The 21,428-nt window shown below is 43.5% G+C and overlaps 1 protein-coding gene across 1 annotated transcript in view; it reads left to right on the plus strand.

The window, feature by feature from the left end:
- The window catches only part of LOC126094470 (probable cytochrome P450 6a20), a 145,523-nt gene that overhangs the window by 38,779 nt on the left and 85,316 nt on the right, over positions 1–21,428 (plus strand). Inside the window, exons 2-3 of the mRNA XM_049908859.1 lie at positions 2,062–2,280; positions 15,644–15,832. Of these exons, the coding sequence (XP_049764816.1) occupies positions 2,084–2,280; positions 15,644–15,832 (386 nt within the window). The 5' untranslated portion in view covers positions 2,062–2,083. The remainder of the gene's footprint in view (positions 1–2,061; positions 2,281–15,643; positions 15,833–21,428) is intronic.

The raw sequence follows: 21,428 nt of genomic DNA on the forward strand, positions 1-21,428 counted from the left end.
CGCGAGCGAGGCTTTCCGCCTTCACCAATTCCGCCAACCGCCTGTACGAACTGAGGATGACCTCTGAACCCAGACGGCAGGAGTCATTGGTGCCGACATGAGCAACAATTTGCAGTCGGGTGCACCCAGTGCTCTCTATAGCCGCCGGTAGGGCCTCGTCCACATCTCGGATGAGACCCCCCGGCAAGCAGACAGAGTGAACACTGGCCTTCTTCCCCGACCTTCCCGCTATTTCCCTGAGGGGCTCCATCACCCGCCTAACGTTGGAGCTCCCAATAACTAATAAACCCCTCCCCCCGTGTGCCTGCTCGGACCTTGCTGAAGGAGCAGCCACATGTCCACTCACAGGCAGAGCGGGCGATGCCACACGGCCAGCCTCCACATTGACCCTCCGCCTCGTGCGCCGCGAACGCCGCTGAACCCGCCACTCCCCTTGGGGAGAGGGTGGCCCAACCGCGCCCGGTAACCGCGAAGATGTCTCGACAGCAGGGACAGTGGGTGAAGCATGTAACACCTGGGGTGTACCTTGCGACGCACCAGACTCCCCACTGCCGCTACACTCCGAGGCAGCAGCCTGAAGACGGCTGACCGCGGCCATCGACACGCTCAGCTGGTTGCGAACAGTGGCCAGCTCCTCCTGCGTCCGTACACAGCAGTCACACATCCTATCCATCCTAAGGAATCAATTTACTGAAGAGAGTTAATCAACCTTTAACTAGACTGCTAATTCACTAAAGGCGGCTGTTTATTCACTAAACTGTGGTTGCTAGCCACTTCTTGTAGAAAACAATGAAAATAGCACTACCTGTCTCTGGACTGTATTGAAAAGAAACACTAGCACTACTGGCACTATGGTTGACTACAGAGACTCTCTCTGACTGTATTCAAAACAAACACGAAATTTGTTGTAAGATATATTGACTTTGCTGAGGACCCGTCAGGATAGCCGAGAGCGCTAACACGCTGCTTCCTGGACTCAGGTAGGCGCGCCGCCCCCGGATCGAATCCGCCCGGCGGACTAACGACGACGGCCGGTGTGCCGGCCAGCCTGGATGTGGTTTTTAGGCGGTTTTTCACATCCTTCTAGGTGAATACCGGGCTGGTGCCCACGTCCCGCCTCAGCTACACGAATCACAGACATCTGAAACGCATTCACACTATTTCACGATTTACACACATACTAATTCCGTCCTGGGGGGTATGGGGTGGCGGCACGAAGGGCTTCCGGCCACCCCTTAAAATTAACATGCCAAATCCGGTTAACCATGGCCGACTCTGCTTCACCACGGGACAAGGCGCAAGCGATAGAATAGATATATTGGCTTTGCTGTTGTATATGGATTACTCGCTCATTTGTTCTTTTGGACTGTTCGTGCTAGCTTATAATATCTTGACAATTCCAAGATTTCTTTGAAGTATAAGAGCTGTCCTTTGATTTTCTCACGCTTTCTGACAAAGTACGAGACTGTGAACTTAGTGTCTGCTTCGCTGTACTTCTGTGTACTGTACACTCGAGCAGTATCCTTTCTTGAGGTCTTCATAAAGCTATATTATGGTAAGATAACGCAAGACCGCATCTTGCCTGTGCTGTGCTGATCTGCCTCGATAGAGAGGGTGTTCGACTGTTGCTCTAGCCAGACCTTTCTCCAGATCTCTACATCTACATGTGCAGTCTGGAAACCACTTTATGGTGTGGGTCAGAGGAAAGTTTGTGCGTGATTGTTACTTCCCCCTTTTCCTGTTCTAGTCACGAATGATTTATTTGAAGAACGATTCCTGTTAAGCCTCAATAGAAAATAAAATTAGAGAGATTCGAGCTCGCACAGAGGGTTTCATTACTGCCTCCTGGAATGATTTGTCAGATGAGATATGCAACTAGAATGTCTTAGGGGTCCGGCGAGAGGTTTTTGTGACTTGTATGGTAAGGAACTGCTCCCTAAAAATCAGCTTTTCCTCAACATTTCAGCGAATTGCTAGCGATGAGCATTGAGTGGACTAGCCCTTCTCATTATGAACTATAATACTGACTGATAATACTTATCTTGTTTTGTTATTTTCCAGTTTCTGGTAGATAGCGAGCGCTATGTCCATGGACTGGTGTACTACCGGTGCCCTGTTGGTTCTGACGGTGTGGCTCCTGTGGAAGTATCTGTCGTGGAACTACGGCTATCGGCAGAATCTGGGAGTGCCCTGTCTAGAGCCTTCGGTGGCATTTGGGAACATGAAGGACGCCATTCTCGGCAAGAAACACGTCACCGAAGTCATCAGAGACATATACAAGTAAGCTTAACGAAGCACCAAAACAATGTAATAGAATATTCACCCATATTGCGTGTCCATGTCAGTCGGTAAAAATTTATACAATACTCTTAAATTGGTATTTTTGATATAAATGAGTCGGTCAGTTCCGAGGTGTGGCATATCACAAGAACTAGATTCTGTACTGGTACAGTTATCTAAAGGAGAAGTCTATCGGAATCACGGGAACCACTTCTACGAGTGTAACAGAATGCTGTAATGAATAAAAGCTCTGTGTTGGGAGGGGGGGAGGGGGAGGGGAGCAAGTGCCCCCATTAGTTTTACACGTTTTATTTTTCTGCATGGGCTCTATCATGCTCTATGGCCCTACGCCAGCACTGTGTAAGAGCATATATTCCCTGTTCGTCAAAGCTCTTCTCCTGCGTTCATAGTCATGGTTTCACTGCATGAATTACGCTCTCATCATCTTAAAAGTTTGTACCACATAGAGAAGCCTTGAGGCATTCAAACAGGTGTAGATCCGCTGATGGCACCTATTCTGCACTATGAGGTGGATGAGAAAATGTCGAACTCAATTTGGCGATGTGTTTCCAGCTTCCGAGACTTCTGTTTGGGTGAATATTGCAATGGTGGAGCAAGATTCCTTTTGGAACTTTGTCAGACCAAATATGCCAGAAATGGTTCTTGAGTCTGTTGAGAGTCTTCACATATGCCTCTGTATTGATGGTTGTCCCTTTTGGCTACATATCCATGAATATGAAACCATCACTAATCCAAAGATTGTCACGATGATTTTGACGAAGTCCCTATTTCACCGTATAATAAGAAATATTTAACGCTTTCCTAAACCTTGAATATCTATAGATTATATAGCACCATACGCACTCTCTCACACACAAATTACTTGTTCACAAAGTCTGTTAAATATTGTGAAGACGAAACAAAGCAAAAGTAACTGTGAGAGAGAGCGCTGTATACATTAATATATTGGCAACAGATATTTTGACAGTTTTCTGGTAGTTTGCATTGTAGTATCTATAGTACATTATATTATATACTATTGACTAGATACAATTTTACATACACAAATCTTATGGCGCTGGTTACTAAATTTGCTTTGTTACAGCTTGTTGAACGCTACAGCTTCGACAACTTGTTTTTAGAGCTATCAGTCTTTCGACTGGTTTGATGCTGCACATCACGAATTCCTCTCCTGTGCCAACCTTTTCATTCAGAGTAGCATTTGCAACCTATGTATATGCTGGACTTGTCCCAATTTCTGTCTTCCTCTACGGTTTTTACCCTCTATAGCTCCTAGTACAAAGCGAGTTATTCCCTGATATCTTAACAGATGTCTTACCGTCCTGTCCCTTCTTTTTGTCAGTGTTTTTCATACATTCCTTTCCTCTCCGATTCTGCGGAGAACCTCCTCATTTTTTTACCTTAGCAGTCCACTTAATTTACAACATTCTTCTGTGCCACAACATCTCAAATGTTTTTATTCTGTTCCGATTTTTCAACAGACTATATCTCACTGCAAAACAATGCTTGATCCAAATGTACATTCTCAGAAATTTCTTCCTTAAATTAATAACTATATTTGATACTAGTAGACTTCCCTTGTCTAGGAATGCCCTTTCTGACAGTGCTAGTCTCTTTTTACGTCCTCCTTGCTTCGTCCATCATGGATTATTTTACTGCCTAGGTAACAAAATTCCTTAACGTCATCAACTTTGTGACTATCAATCCTGATTGAAGTTTCTCGTTGTTCTCATTTCGGCTACTTCTCATTAGTTTTCTCTTTCCTCGATTTATTCTCAATCCACGTTCTGTGTTCATTAGTCTGTTAATTCCATTCAACAGGTCCTGCAATTCTTCTTCACTTTCCCTGATTATAGCAATGTCATCAATGGAGCTTAACATTGCCATCCTATTCCCTTGGACTTTAATCCACTCTTGAACCTTTCTTTTATTTTCGTCATTGCTTCTGCGACGTATAGATAGAACAGAAGGGTCGAAAGACTACATCCCTGTCTTACATCCTTCTTAATCCGTGCATTTCATTCATGGTCTTCCACTCTTATTGCTCCATCTTGGTTGTTGTACATACTGTATATTACCTGTCTTTCCCTGTAGCTTACCTCTATTTTTCTCAGGATTTCGAACATCTTGCACCAATTTACGTTGTCGAACGTTTTTTCCAGGTCGACAGAGCCTATGAACGTGCCTTGAGTTTTCTTTACGTAGTCTTGCTTCCATCGTCAACCGCAGCGTCGGAACCGTCCCTCAGGTGCCTTTAACTTTCCTAAGCCAAATTGATCGTCATCAGACAGATCCCCTGTTTTCTTTTCCATTCTTCTGTACATTTTTCTTGTCAGCAACTTGTATGTATGGGCTGTTAAGCTGACTGTGAGAATATTCTCCCATTTGTTGGCGCTGGCTATCTTCAGAACTGTGTGGATGATATTTTTCCGAAAGTCTGATGATGTATCGTCAGACTCATACATTCTACACACCAACGTGAATAATCGTTTTGTTGCCACTTTCCCCATTGATTTTAGAAATTGCAATTGATTGTTACCAGTCCCTTCTGATTTATTTGATTTTAAGTCTTCCAAAGCTCTTTTAAATTCTGATCCTAATATCGGGTCTCCTATCTCTTCCCTATCGACTCCTGTTTCTTCTTCTATCATGTTATCCGATAAATCTCCCCCTCATAAAGGCATCAATGTACTCTTTCCACCTATCCACTCTCTCCTCTGCGTTTAACAGTGTAATTCCCATTGAACTGTTAATGTTACAGTCCTTACTTTTAATTTCATCATAGGTTGTTTTGTCTTTTCTATATACTGACTCAGTATTTCCGATAATAATTGATTTTTCGGTTTCTTCGAATTTTTTATGTAGCCATTTCGTCTTAGCTTCCCTGCATTTCCTATTTATTTCATTCCTAAGTGAGTTGTATTTCTGTGTTCCTTAATTTCCCTGAACATGTTTTTACTTTCCTCTTTCACTGATCGGCTGAAATATTTCTTCTGTTATCCATGGTTTCGTCGTAGTTACCTTCCTTGTACCTAAATTTTTCTCTCCAAGTTCTGTGACTCCCTTTTTAGAGATGTCCATTCAACTGATCTGCCTACTGAGCTATTCATTATCGCAGTAGCCTCGGAAAAGTTGAAGCGTATCTCTTCATTCCTTAATACTTCCGTATCCCACTTCTTTGTGCGTAGATTCTTCCTGACTAATCTCTTGAACTTCAGCGTATTCTTCATCATTACCAAATCGTAATCTGAGTGTATATTTGTCCCTGGGTATGCCTCACAATCCAGTATCTGATTTGGAAATCTCAACCTGACGGTGATGTACTCCAACCGAAAACTTTCTTTATCTCCCAGACTTTCCCAAGTGTACCTCCACCTGTTGTGATTTTTTAATAGATCATTCGCTATTACCAGATGAAATTTATTGCAGAACTCAGGTAGTCTTTCTTCTCTCTCAACTGTTACTGTCGATGGTGACTTGCTCTCGATTCTAATGAGAACAACCCTTTCACTGAACCGGTTACAGTAACTCACTCTCTGTCCAACTTACCTATTCAAAACAAATCATACTCCCGTTATACCATTTTATGCTGCTTTTGATATTACCCAATGCTCATCTGACCAGAAATCTTTGCCTTCGTTCCCTTCCACTTCAATGATACCCACTACATCTACATTGTTGTTGTTGTTGTTGTTGTTGTGGTCTTCAGTCCTGAGACTGGTTTGATGCAGCTCTCCATGCTACTCTATCCTGTGCAAGCTTCTTCATCTCCCAGTACCTACTGCAACCTACATCCCTCTGAATCTGTTTAGTGTATTCATCTCTTGGTTTCCCCCTACGATTTTTACCCTCCACGCTGCCCTCCAATACTAAATTGGTGATCCCTTGGTGCCTCAGAACATGTCCTACCAACCGATCCCTTCTTCTGATCAAATTGTGCCACAAAATTCTCTTCTCCCCAATCCTATTCAATACTTCCTCATTAGTTATGTGATCTACCCATCGAATCTTCAGCATTCTTCTGTAGCACCACATTTCGAAAGCTTCTATTCTCTTCTTGTCCAAACTATTTACCGTCCATGTTTCACTTCCATACATGGCTACACTCCATACAAATACTTTCAGAAATGAGTTCCTGACAGTTAAATCTATACTCGATGTTAACAGATTTCTCTTCTTCAGAAACGCTTTCCTCGCCATTGCCAGTCTACATTTTATATCCTCTTTACTTCGACCATCATCAGTTATTTTGCTCCCCAAATAGCAAAACTCCTTTACTACTTTAAGTGTCTCATTTCCTAATCTAATACCCTCAACATCACCCGACTTAATTCGACTACATTCCATTATCCTCGTTTTGCTTTTGTTGATGTTCATCTTATATCCTCCCTTCAAGACACCATCCATTCCGTTCAACTGCTCTTCCAAGTCCTTTGCTGTCTCTGACAGAATTACAATGTCATCGGCGAACCTCAAAGTTTTTATTTCTTCTCCATGGATTTTAAGACCTACTCCGAATTTTTCTTTTGTTTCCTTTACTGCTTGCTCAATATACAGATTGAATAACATCGGGGAGAGGCTACAACCCTGTCTTACTCCCTTCCCAACTACTGCTTCCCTTTCATGTTCTGTACAAATTGTAAATAGCCTTTCGCTCCCTGTATTTTACCCCTGCCACCTTTAGAATTTGAAAGAGAGTATTCCAGTCAACATTGTCAAAAGCTTTCTCTAAGTCTACAAATGCTAGAAACGTAGGTTTGCCTTTCCTTAATCTTTCTTCTAAGATAAGTCGTAAGGTCAGTATTGCCTCACGTGTTCCAGTATTTCTACGGAATCCAAACTGATCTTTCCCGAGGTCGTCTTCTACTAGTTTTTCCATTCGTCTGTAAAGAATTCGCGTTAGTATTTTGCAGCTGTGGCTTATTAAACTGATTGTTCGGTAATTTTCACATCTGTCAACACCTGCTTTCTTTGAGATTGGAATTATTATATTCTTCTTGAAGTCTGAGGGTATTTCGCCTGTCTCATACATCTTGCTCACCAGATGGTAGAGTTTTGTCAGGACTGGCTCTCCCAAGGCCGTCAGTAGTTCCAATGGAATGTTGTCTACTCCGGGGGCCTTGTTTCGACTCAGGTCTTTCAGTGCTCTGTCAAACTCTTCACGCAGTATCGTATCTCCCATTTCATCTTCATCTACATCCTCTTCCATTTCCATAGTATTGTCCTCAAGTGCATCGCCCTTGTATAGACCCTCTATATACTCCTTCCACCTTTCTGCTTTCCCTTCTTTGCTTAGAACTGGGTTTCCATCTGAGCTCTTGATGTTCATACAAGTGGTTCTCTTATCTCCAAAGGTCTCTTTAATTTTCCTGTAGGCAGTATCTATCTTACCCCTCGTGAGATAAGCCTCTACATCCTTACATTTGTCCTCTAGCCATGTCTGCTTAGCCATTTTGCACTTCCTGTCGATCTCATTTTTGAGACGCTTGTATTCCTTTTTGCCTGCTTGATTTACTGCATTTTTATATTTTCTCCTTTCATCAATTAAATTCAATATTTCTTCTGTTACCCAAGGATTTCTATTAGCCCTCGTCTTTTTACCTACTTGATCCTCTGCTGCCTTCACTACTTCATCCCTCAAAGCTACCCATTCTTCTTCTACTGTATTTCTTTCCCCCATTCCTGTCAATTGTTCCCTTATGCTCTCCCTGAAACTCTGTACAACCTCTGGTTCTTTCAGTTTATCCAGGTCCCATCTCCTTAAATTCCCACCTTTTTGCAGTTTCTTCAGTTTTAATCTACAGGTCATAACCAATAGATTGTGGTCAGAGTCCACATCTGCCCCTGGAAATGTCTTACAATTTAAAACCTGGTTCCTAAATCTCTGTCTTACCAATATATAATCTATCTGATACCTTTTAGTATCTCCAGGGTTCTTCCATGTATACATGTATATCATGATTCTTAAACCAAGTGTTAGCTATGATTTAGTTGTGCTCTGTGCAAAATTCTACCAGGCGACTTCCTCTTTCATTTCTTAGCCCCAATCCATATTCACCTACTACGTTTCCTTCTCTCCCTTTTCCTACACTCGAATTCAAGTCACCCATGACTATTAAATTTTCGTCTCCCGTCACTATCTGAATAATTTCTTTTATTTCATCATACATTTCTTCAATTTCTTCGTCATCTGCAGAGCTAGTTGGCATATAAACTTGTACTACTGTAGTAGGTGTGGGCTTCGTATCTATCTTGGCCACAATAATGCGTTCACTATGCTGTTTGTAGTAGCTTACCCGCAATCATATTTTCCTATTCATTATTAAAGCTACTCCTGCATTACCCCTATTTGACTTTGTGTTTATAACCCTGTAGTCACCTGACCAGAAGTCTTGTTCCTCCTGCCACCGAACTTCACTAATTCCCACTATATCTAACTTTAACCTATCCATTTCCCTTTTTAAATTTTCTAACCTACCTGCCCGATTAAGGGATCTGACATTCCACGCTCCGATCCGTAGAACGCCAGTTTTCTTTCTCACATCTCACATCTACATTAGGCCTTAGCATTTCGCTTTTCAGATTTTCTAGCTTCCCTGCCACGCTCAAACTTCTGACATTCCATGGCTCGATTCGTAGAACGTCATTCTTTCGTTGACTGTTGAATATTTTTCTCATGGTCACCTTCCTCTTGACGGTCCCTTCCCGTAGATCTGAATGGAGGGCTAATCCGGAATCTTTTGCAAATGGAGAGGCCATCGTGACACTTTTTCAATGACAGGCCACATGTCTTGTGAATACACTTTATGTGTCTTTAATGCAGTGGTTTCCATTGCCCTCTGCATCCTCATGCCGTTCACCATTGCTGATTCTTGCCCCTTTTAGAACAGTTTCCCAACTCAATGGCAAGAGAATGCTCTGAACCTCTGTCCGTTCCTTCGACTACTTTGACAAGACTGTTGGCCGAATGAGGGCGACTTCTTATGTCGGAAGTCTTCGGCCGCGATTGCTAATGGTTTTTATTCAACATTTAGGCAGTGACGGCGCTCGAACACGCGACGGAGGACGTTATGGTTACTAATCAAAGACGGTACCCCTAGTCATGAAAGATAATGAGTGCTGAGAGGCATTTTGACACATCCCAGACAGATGAGTTGAGCTTCTGAAGACAAGGCCACTAAAATCGTCGCAGCAGGCAGCAGTGCGCGATGAAACAAAATTGGTTTACAAAAAGTACTCACAAGCACATGTCATTCAATATCCATGGTATCCGACATATTAATTTCCTATTATTGCCTCTTATCCTCAAGTTCAAATGGTTCAAATGGCTCTGAGCACTATCGGACTTAACATCTGAGGTCATCAGTCCCCTAGAATTTAGAACTACTTAAACCTAACTAACCTAAGGACATCACACACCCTCATGCCCGAGGCAGGATTCGAACCTGCGACCGTAGCGGTCGCGCGGTTCCAGACTGAAGCACCTAGAACCGCTCGGCTACACCGGCCGGTTATACTGAAGTACTCGGTTTGGGGTCGTCTGCTACCTGTAAAATTTTGACTCCAAAGGTTTGTGACACATTATATACCACAGTCATGCAAACTTCAGCGCATAGTACCAGTTGAATGCACCATTGTGTCTGCTGCAGCTACGGTGGCATTATGTTCCTTCGAGTGCAACAAATATTCATTTTTTCGGATCGCATCTGTTGATCGGTTGTAGATGACGAACCTGTGTTTAGATATTATCGTCACTGTCCATCAGCAGCCTATGAAAGTTTTTCTTCTAATCCTTGCGAGTTTATGGCAGAGATTTTACTCTCTCTAGACTTCTGCGTTACACTAACTGTTGCGTCATTAATACTACCAAACAAACTTTCATTTGTGTGTAACTTAACACTAACTGGAGCAGACTTCAATTTCTTTAATATTCAAATAAATCTATTCTATATTGTGTAGCTGCACAGCATCCCCATTGAAGCTCTACCGGTTCAGAATGTATCAGAACACTCATGAACTACTTTCTCACACCTGCCCCAGTTTAACGTACCCGCCTCGGCCTATTACTGGCCTCGCACCTCAGTTCGGCCACTAAATTGGGTTTCGGCGCCATTCGGTCAAGCTGATTTCTCTCACACCACCAACTACGGTGTTAGTCCCAAGCATAGGCTTGTCTAGCCGCGCGGGATTAGCCGAGCGGTCTGAGGCGCTGCAGTCATGGACTGTGATGCTGGTCCCGGCGGAGGTTCGAGTCCTCCCTTGGGCATGGTTGTGTGTGTTTGTCCTTAGGATGATTTAGGTAAAGTAGGGACTCATGACCTTAGCAATGAAGTCCCATAAGACTTCACACACATATGGACATACGCTTGTCTGTTATCTACAGATGAGGAAAGGGAATGTCGCTGTCGTGGGTTTGTATGTTGCACTTTTGTGGTGCCCTGCATAAGCATGAACGTACTCTGATTCTATGTCAGTTGGTTAATTTTTGTTCACAGTTATTGTTACGTTTGATATACTGATGAGTCAAAACATTATGATCGCTGCCCATAGCGAGAATGAGTGCCGCCTGGCGGTGACGCGAGCAAGCAATGAGGTAAGGAAAGTATACAGGGTGTTCGGAAAACGAACTTCTAGGACTTATGGCGGGGAGTGAGTACACAATATTTAGCCCGCCCAGCTAGCCGCGCGGTCTAACGTGCTGCTTCCCGAGCGGGAAGGCTTGCCAATCGCCGGCACGAATGCGCCCGGCGGATTAGTGACAAGGTCTGGTGTTCCGGCCAGTCTGTAGATGGTTTTTAGGCGGTTTTCCATCTGCCTCTTCGAATGCGGGCTGGTTCCCCTTATTCCGCCTCAGTTATGCGATGTCTGCGATTGCTGCGGAAACATTGTCTCTACGTACGCGTACACCATAATTACTCTACCAAGCAAACATTTGGGGTACACTCGTCTGGTATGGGACGTTCGTGGAGGGGGGGGGGGGCACCACTTGGGGCCGAATCACACAGTATCATTGGGTTCGGTGTTGGGCGGCGGTGGACTGCTGTGCCTGTAGTGGGGTTGTGAACCACTGAGGGATACGGCAGGACGAAGCCTCTCCGTCGTTTCTAGGTCTCCGGTTCAATACACAATACACATACTATTTTGAAGAGAAACCCATCTCCGTGCTGCATCAGTTTTAACACATGTTTGCTAATTTAGGTATGCCGCTGGGTAGATACATCGGATCAGCTGATGCCATCTGAAGTCTATTCTAATCTCTCTCATCTGGTTCGAACTTTATTCATGTGTCTGTGAATGTTAGAGTAACATTGATGAGTACACGTTTGCAGAATACACAGACATGATCCTTCTGAATGGCGTAGCTCATGGTAATGGAAGAGCTGCTCGTCGCCTTTGTCAAGATCGCTCTCCACAACGGCCGAATCCACCGCATACCCTTTTCGCTACAATTACGCAACGCCTTCGAGAAACGGTACCATCAGCAGGAGTGACTGTAGTGCTCCAAGGAGACTCCGTACACGCGAATCGGAAGAGGCCACACAGCATCACGTTGAAGAGAACCCGCCAACGAGTACGCGGGCAATTTCTTTGGACATCGTAAAATAATTCGTACCAATATCAGAAATTTAACGTACTGAAGTATGAAAACTGTCTATACTCCTCTGTACATTCCATAACTGGTCAGATGAATCCCGATTCCGGTTGGTTACATCTGACGGTAGGGTTTGAATGTGGCGCAGACCCCACGAAGTCATGGACTCAAGGTGTGAACAAGGCACTGTGCAAGCTGATGGTGGCTCCATAATTGAGTAGGCTCTCTTTACTTGGAATGGACTGGGTCCTCTGGTCCAGCTGAACCGTTCATTGACTTGGAGACCATTGCAGCCATTCATGGACGTTATGTTGCCAAACAATGACGAAATTTTTATGGGTGACAGTGAGCCAAGTCACCGGACCACAACTGTTCACGATTGGTTTGAAGAACATTCTGGTCAGTTCGAGCGAATTATTTGGCCAGGCATATCGCTCGACACTTAAGCCTTCGAACGTTTGTCGGACATAATCGAGAGGTTCAGTTCTTGCGCACTATCTTGCACCAGCAACGCTTTCGCTATTATGGACGGCCATATAGAGGCAGCATGACTCAATATTTCTACGGGGGACTTCCAACGAGCAGAAGGAGGTCCGACGCGATACGTTTGTCACCGCAGTGCATAACACATTGGGAGCAGAATTGTAGTACACGATATAGTTGTCTAAATTTACTTAACAGGGTTTCGCGGGAAGAAGAGCCCCTATCTTCCACAGAAGCACATTTACATTCTCTGAGAATCTCTTTCTCGTGTATGGGCTGTACCGAACTGTTGCCATCCTAGCATTGTGTCTCTGAACTCGTTCGATGTCGTCCGTCATGGCTACTTGATAAGGATTTTAAGCACTGCAACAATAATCTAGAATTGGCCACACTAGCACCTTGTATACGATTTCCTTCACATATGCAAAGTATTATCCCAGATCCCTACCAACAAATCTACGCCTTCCAGTCATCTTTCCTGATAGCGAAATTATGCATACATTCTTTTTCATACTACTTGATAACATTACCCCGCCGGCCAGGGTGGCCCAGCGGTTCTAGGCACTATAGTCTGGAACCGCGAGACCGCTACGGTCGCGGGTTCGAATCCTGCCTCGGGCATGGATGTGTGTCATGTCCTTAGGTTAGTTAGGTTTAAGTAGTTCTAAGTTCTAGGGGGACTGATGACCTCAGACGTTAAGTCCCATAGTGCTCAGAGCCATTTGAATTTGAACATTACTCCTAAATCCTTATACAATGTGACATGCTTAAGATGGTCATGTATAACCTTGTAATTGGACACTATTGTGTTATTTCTCTTTCTAATACCATCATCTTGCACATATCCACATTTAAAGCCGGCCAGGATTGATGGCCACGAAATTAAGGAATTCTGCTACCTAGGCAGTAAGATAACCAATGACGGACGGAGCAAGGAGGGCATCAAAAACAGACTGGCAATGGCAAAAAGGGCATTCCTGGCCAAGGGAAGTCTACTAACATCAAATATTGGCCTTAATTTGAGGAAGAAATTTCTGAGAATGTACGTCTGGAGTACAGCATTCTATGTTAGTGAAACAGGGACTTCGGAAAAACCGGAAGAGAATCGAGGCATTTGAGTGTGGTGCTACAGACGAATGTTAAAAATTAGGTGCACTGATAAGGTAGGGAATCGCACATAATCGGAGACGCATAGTTGACGGAGTTCGGGTCAGGCCGTGAAGCGCGCACGGTAGCCTAGTCACAAGGCGTCCGATTGCGGTAAGGGGAAAATCCGTGTTCGAGTCCTCGTCCGGCACAAATTTTCAGTCGTCATTCCATTACACAGCTGATGGTTGTCCATATGCGCAGCTGCAATTGGATTTAATTTACTTCATAATGGCCATGCATGCACGTCCGAAAGAACGTTGCATTGCACTTCTGTACAAAGAAGGCACTGCAATATCGTATATAAAGCTGATAACGGCTGGGAGAGCGATGTGCTGACACCACATCCCTACATATCTGCATCCGATCGAGACAGTCGGCTGAGGATGACACGACTGTTGGTCGGTTCCGTTGAGCCTTCCGAGGCCTGCTCGGACGGAGTTTAGTTTCGTGGGAGACACACACTTTACTGTTATTAGGTCACACCTCGTTTCTCTGGTTTTCGTGTACGTTCCTAGTTAGACGCTGTCGGGTCAAGTAGTCTCCTGCTACATCTACGAGGTGCATTCAAGTTCTAAGGCCTCCGATTTTTTTCTAACTAACTACTCACCCGAAATCGATGAAACTGGCGTTACTTCTCGACGTAATCGCCCTGCAGACGTACACATTTTTCACAACGCTGACGCCATGATTCCATGGCAGCGGCGAAGGCTTCTTTAGGACCACTGGAAAATCGCTGAGGCAATAGCAGCACGGCTGGTGAATGTGCGACCACGGAGAGTGTCTTTCATTGTTGGAAAAAGCCAAAAGTCACTAGGAGCCAGGTCAGGTGAGTAGGGAGCATGAGGAATCACTTCAAAGTTGTTATCACGAAGAAACTGTTGCGTAACGTTAGCTCGATGTGCGGGTGCGTTGTCTTGGTGAAACAGCACACGCGCAGCCTTGGATGACACTTTTCGCATTTTCAGGTCGTCATGCAGGATTGTGTGCACAGAACCCACAGAAATGCCAACTATGGAGGCGATCTGTTCAACAGTCATTCGGCGATCCCCCAAAACAATTCTCTCCACTTTCTCGATCATGTCATTTTCGTAGGATGCACCTGTTAGCGTAGTGCCCTTTGGAATGCAATGGGTAAGGATTACGCCCTTGCTGTCCCAGAACATGGACACCCTCATTTTTTCGGCACTGGCGGTTACCCGAAATTTTTTTGGTGGCGATGAATCTGTGTGATTCCATTGAGCTGACTGGCGCTTTGTTTCTGGATTGAAAAATGGCTTCCACGTCTCATCCATTGTCACAACCGACGAAAAGAAAGTCCAATTCATGCTATCGTTGCGCGTCAACATTGCTTGGCAACATGCCACACAGGCAGCCATGTGGTCGTCCATCAGCATTCGTGGCACCCACCTGGATGACACTTTCCGCATTTTCAGGTCGTCATGCAGGATTGTGTGCACAGAACCCACAGAAATGCCAACTCTGGAGGCGATCTGTTCAACAGTCATTCGGCGATCCCCCAAAACAATTCTCTCCACTTTCTCGATCATGTCGTCAGACCGGCTTGTGCGAGCCCGAGGTTGTTTCGGTTTGTTGTCACACGATGTTCTGCCTTCATTAAACTGTCGCACCTACGAACGCTCTTTCGACACATCCATAACTCCATCACCACATGTCTCCTTCAACTGTCGATGAATTTCAATTGGTTTCACACTATGCAAATTTAGAAAACGAATGATTGCACACTGTTCAAGTAAAGAAAACGTCGCCATTTTAAGTATTTAAAACAGTTCTCGTTCTATCCGCTGGCGGTAAAATTCCATCTGCCATACGGTGCTGCCATCTCTGGGACGTATTGACAATGAACGCAGCCTCATTTTAAAACAATGCGCATGTTTCTATCTCTTTCCAGTCCGGAGAAAAAAAATCGGAGGCGTTAGAACTTGGATGCACCTCGTATAATGCGTGACAGTTGACGAGACCTCACCATTTATCTATTCACTGATAACCACTGGGTAATCCTGTGCCCACTTTCCTTCGTTGTTCCACTACCGGGTCAAGCGACCGTATAGCAAGTAGGACAATAGGTAAATGAAGTGGGAAGCCTTTTGTTTGCTACAGCCAGATGGAAGGTCAGCCGTTCTGCGGCTTCTACCGCCTGCGGGATCCGCTGCTGCTCGTGAGGGATGCCGATCTGGCGAGGACGATGCTCGTCAGGGACTTCCCGTCCTTCCACGACAACAGTGCCCACGTCGACGAGAACCTCGACCCGTTGTTCGCGAGGAATCCATTCTTTCTTAAAGGAGAGAGGTAAGTATTGCCTACAAAATGACGCGTTTAGCTGAAAATCTTTTAAATTAGAATGTTTCGTGGAGAAGCATAAACGTTGTTGACTGTGAACTACATTGCACTTGTAACTGGCTACAACTCGCTCTGCATTAACGTCAGTGCTGCTTCACAGCATCTATATTTACAAAAGGTACAAACAGAATTTGCATTGTTATCCATTTATATGGATGTAAGGTAGCGATTGTTATCTTCAATCGTTATTGCTTGGTAGCACTTGACAACATTTACAGTGCATTGCAGCATTGCTGTAAAGTGCGTTGAATGCTACTAAACTCGAACGACATAAAGTAGATAACTTCCTGACTGACCGATGATAACAAGGAATAGCACAGAAGGCTTACTCATTTCTAAAACTGAAACTGGCTCAGAATGTATACTGTTTCTCCTGCTTCTGGATTAATTTAATTTTAAATTTATTGCTTGAAAAATGATCTTTAATCTTGAAAAAATGAATATTACTCTTCTCTCTTTCCTGCAAGAGATTATTTCTTGAAATGAGAATAATGTTGTGGGTTGGCAGGAGAGCCAACACCGGTTTACTAGAGGAAGCCGAAAGGCACGCGTTTTAGCTCACGCAGGCTGGCGTGAGGTCTGGAACAGGACAAGGAAATTAGACTTTAGAAAAATGGACGTAGCTGGTGGAATACTTAACTTTAATCCATAAATGGTGAACGTCGCTCTTAACGGTACATTATTCATAATCTCAATAGTAACTGAACATGGCGCCTTGCTAGGTCGTAGCAAATGACGTAGCTGAAGGCTATGCTAACTATCGTCTCGGCAAATGAGAGCGTATTTTGTCAGTGAACCATCGCTAGCAAAGTAGGTTGTACAACTGGGGCGAGTGCTAGGAAGTCTCTCTAGACCTGCCGTGTGGCGGCGCTCGGTCTGCAATCACTGATAGTGGCGACACGCGGGTCCGACGTATACTAACGGACCGCGGCCGATTTAAAGGCTACCACCTAGCAAGTGTGCTGTCTGGCGGTGACACCACAAATAATGTCTTTCATTTACAGAAATAGATTTTATTTTATGTGGTGCAAATAACGTATGGTGGAGCGAAGTATAGATCATGTCATACAACCGTGAATGAAGAATTGTTACCCTGGCGAAATAAGTTGAAAATACTAAAAATTCAGATATTACTGATTTCCGTGTATAAATGCATTTAACTGAGAAAAATGTTCGAATTCTTCAAACAAGATTCTGTGTTCCTACGTAAGTTCAGGCCAAAGCCTACCTGTGCTCTGTGCTATTTTTAATCAATCAACTGAAAAAAAAACTAATTTGAAAGATAATATTCTCATCTGCTGTAGTGCTGGAAGAGAAAATGTTTAAAGTACTTCACTCTCACACAGTTGCTCGCCTTTCGCACAGTTGAAATAATTTCAAATGTAACACTTAATGGTGGAGCGGGGTCTGCAGTTGGCTAGCGATGTTCGTTCTGTTGCTGCAAACGGAGCTAAGTTCTGAAATGGGCTGGATTATTTGACATTAAATAATTTTGACAAGTATTTCTAATACATATATTGAAATTCTCCCATATTACAAATGTCACGTAATTTGCATCACATTTAATATACTGCACATCATACACGCGTCATAATTATCCTTGTTCCTGGCTATTTACACAATTTCGCGCGTTCCTTTCGTAGGCGACGCTACAAACGGATCTCAATATTCGGCCACAAAAATCTACAATCGCTTGCAGAATAATGTAAAATATCTGACAGGCAGCAAAGCAGATCTTAAATGCAGCCTACGATTCCTTCCGAAGAACAGCTTGTGTTCCATAGACGAATATTAATTAAAATCCGGTAGCAGTTTCCTGTTTATGTAACAGTGATATGTTTGCGATCATGGATCCATGCTGGTCATCTACAAGATGCTAAATGACACACTCGCTGCTGGCTTAAATTTAACACTGCAAACATAGTAACTTTAATATCACTCATTTAAATGGTGATATATGAAATCTAGATTTTTCGTTATATCTGTTAAAAATTGTAAAACTTGTAGCGGTTTGCCTATGTCAATCGTCAACACTCCAGTTTTATTCCTTAAATAAACGATATAACTAGGAGTGTGTAATTAGGAACATTGCTAAGGGACCAGACTAAATATGTGACAAGCGGGGAATAAACCATGTATTAATTTGTTCCATAAATGTTCTAGAGAGAAGTGTTACTCCGCCACGCAGTATGAAGCGCTTAGGAGAGAAATACCAGGCCAGGTTAATATGTGGGCTGAGAGCAGGGCGACAGAGGACCAGCCACCAAGGAGCGTCGGTACACCGTTGCTGCCATACAAGAAACTAAAAAATTGCTGAAATTCTTCAGCCGTTTTCTCGTATAAATTGCTGACGGACGGAGTACCTCATGTTGCGGCAGGAGTTTGAATATTTAAAAGAGTGGGCGACGAAATACGACGCATATAACGTGCGTTTTGAAAAGTTTCAGAATATACATGGTGTTCGGAAATTCCCGTTACAAACTTCTAGGAGTTGTAGAGGGGAGTGAGTGCATGATACTTTCAGTAGGTACCCATGTCTGGAAACATACCGTTTAAGTGTTACAGCCGTTTGTTCAAAGTGTTCAAATGTGTGCGTGGGACCAAACTGCTGACGTCATCGGTCCCCACACTTATACACTACTTACTACTCTGCGCGGCACAGCCGTTTGAAAACATGTTTGCTAGGTAGCTATGCAGCACGGTAGTCATAGTGCGGTACGGTTACGTCTGATCGGCTGATGCTATTTGACGTCTATCCTACCTCTCTGACCTGGTTCGTGCCTTACTCACGCGTCTGTGAGTGTTAGAGCAACATGGTCGAGTACACGTCTGCAGAATACGCCGACATGATTCTTCTGAATGGCGAAGCTCAAGTTAATGGAACAGCTGCTCGTCGTCTTTATCAAGATCGTTCTCTACAGCGTCCAACTCCATCGCATACCCTTTTCGCTACAATTACGCAACGGATTCGAAAAATGGTACCTGCACCATCAGCAGACGTGACTGTGATGCTCCAACGAGACGCCGCGCACCCGAACTGGAAGAGACTGTACTCGATCATGTTGAAAATACCTGTCAACGAGTACATGATCAATTTCTTTGGGTGTTAACGATTGGAACTGTAAAACAAGTGATGTACTGGTTTACGCCTAATGAAATGAAATGTTGTGTGGGTAGGGTCTTCCGTTGGGTAGATCGGTCCCCTGGAGCAAAATATTTTTAGGTGACGCCACTTCGGCCACTTGCATGTCGATGGGCATGAGATGATGATGAAGACAATAATACACCCAGTCTCTGAGAGGAAAAAATCTCCGATCTAGCCGGCAATCGAAACCGGGCCCCTTTGCATGGCATTCTTCCACGCTGACAACTTTTTTTAATGGAGGGTGTAGTCTTGATGTCCCACCAGTCTACTCACTTTTTTCTTTAGAATGTACTTACATATTTATTTGTTCACACAATTTTTTTCAAGGGTTAGTGGACTGGTGGGAGCTCAGGGGGCAAAGTGGGCCGGGGTCGAAACTCGAGGCCAGCCCACAGTGTCTCCCTCACCACCACCCAGCCTGTGGGGCACAGGAAAGTGAGAGACACAGGAACCAACAGCAGTGGAACGTGTTGTTGTTGTTTATTTGTTTGCATTTTGTTTTTGTAATATTTATTTATTTATTTATTTAATCTGATCAGATTAGGGCCATCAGGCCCTCTCTTACATCGGACCAGTGTTCCACACATGCAGTATTTCACACATCAGAGTTACCTCATGACAATAGTTTAAATGAGTAAATTAGATTACTCTAGTGACAATATGAATAAAGAGTAGTGACTAAGACCTAATAAAGTAAATCCGGCAGTATTTTTACAACAGGTGCTATACATACAGATTATGATAAAAGCAATGACAATAACAGTAAAAAAAAGTCAAATAATTATGATAAACGTGACTAAGACCTAATAAAGTAAATGCTGGCAGTATTTTACAACAGGTGCTATACATACAGATTATGATAAAAGCAATAATAATAACAGTAAAAAAAAGTCAAATAATAATAATAAACATGACTAAGACCTAATAAAGTAAATGCTGGCGGTATTTTACAACAGGTGCTATACATACAGATCATGATAAAAGCAACAATAGTAACAGTAAAAAATCAAATAATAATGATAAACATGAGAAAAATTGGCAATAGTAATCAAGATTTGTGCAGATGTACATTAATATCTTGGTGTGTAAAGTAGATGTTTACTAGTGTAGCGAGTTTTTGGGAAGGGAGATTTAAGGAGGGGGAAAGAGGGAAGTAATGAGGTGAAGTGCATTCATGTACAGAGGAAGGCATTACTGTTGCTTAAGTAGATACGTCATTAACTGTTTTTTGAAGCCGGACATGTTTTTAAGTTCTCTAACATAACGAGGGAGTTATTCCATAGTCGGGTTCCTGCTACTGTAAACGACTTGGAGAAGGTGACTGAGCGATGCAGTGGAACAGAGAGGATTTTATTATAATGGGAACGTGTGTTTCTGTCATGTTGTTCCGACATGAGCGTTAGGGACGAGAAGAGATATGAGGGACAGTATACATTTATAAGGCAGTTGATGACACAGAGTGTATGGAAATCTCTGCGTTTGTCTGCACGCAGCCAGGACAATTTTGCATATGCTGGTGAAATGTGATCAAAAAGTTGAACGTCACAGATATATCGGACGCAGGCATTCATGACCAGTTCTAGACGTCGCGAATTTTCCTGAGAGAGGTCTTGTAGGATAATATCACTGTAGTCAATGATTGGGAGTATAGGCGTTTGTACTAATTTCTTTTTCAGATCGAAAGGGAAGAGTTTTTTATATTTTTGTAGGACATGAAGGGATGCTGATGCTTTTTTGCACACTGCAGTTACGTGCTCTGTCCAATTTAGATTTTCATCTATTATAACTCCCAAACTCTTTGCTGAGGGAGAGAAGTTAATATTTGTTCCATTTAGGATAAGAGATGGTACAGATTCCGGATGTTTTTGGCTAATGAGCTTAGAGTGACCAACAAGTACCGCTTGGGTTTTAGATGGGTTTAGTTTTAGACCTATGTCCTGTGCCCATTTTGACAGTGCATCGAGGTCAGCATTGAAATTTTCAATAGCTTTCTTGAGATTGCTTGGTTTCGCACTTAGATACAACTGAAGGTCATCAGCATACATATGATATTTGCAATAGGTCAGAACCGATGACACATCATTGACATACAGAGAGAAGAGTATAGGACCTAATACTGAGCCTTGGGGAAAGCCTGACACTACTTGCCGCCATTGTGATTTTATATTCCCAGACAGGACGCGTTGCTGACGAGACGTCATGTATGAGCGAAACCATTGCACTGCACTTGGTGAGAAATTTAGACCGCTAAGTTTGGCTAGTAAGATGTCTAAGTCGACAGTATCAAATGCTTTGCTGAAAGCTAAGAAGCAAATGATAGTCGCTTCTTGTTTGTCCATGGCAAGTTTCAGGTCATCTGTAACCTTTATCAGTGCGGATGTTGTGCTTCGATGTTTACGG

Source organism: Schistocerca cancellata, chromosome 8, assembly GCF_023864275.1.
Source record: "Schistocerca cancellata isolate TAMUIC-IGC-003103 chromosome 8, iqSchCanc2.1, whole genome shotgun sequence".
Lineage (NCBI taxonomy): Eukaryota > Metazoa > Arthropoda > Insecta > Orthoptera > Acrididae > Schistocerca > Schistocerca cancellata.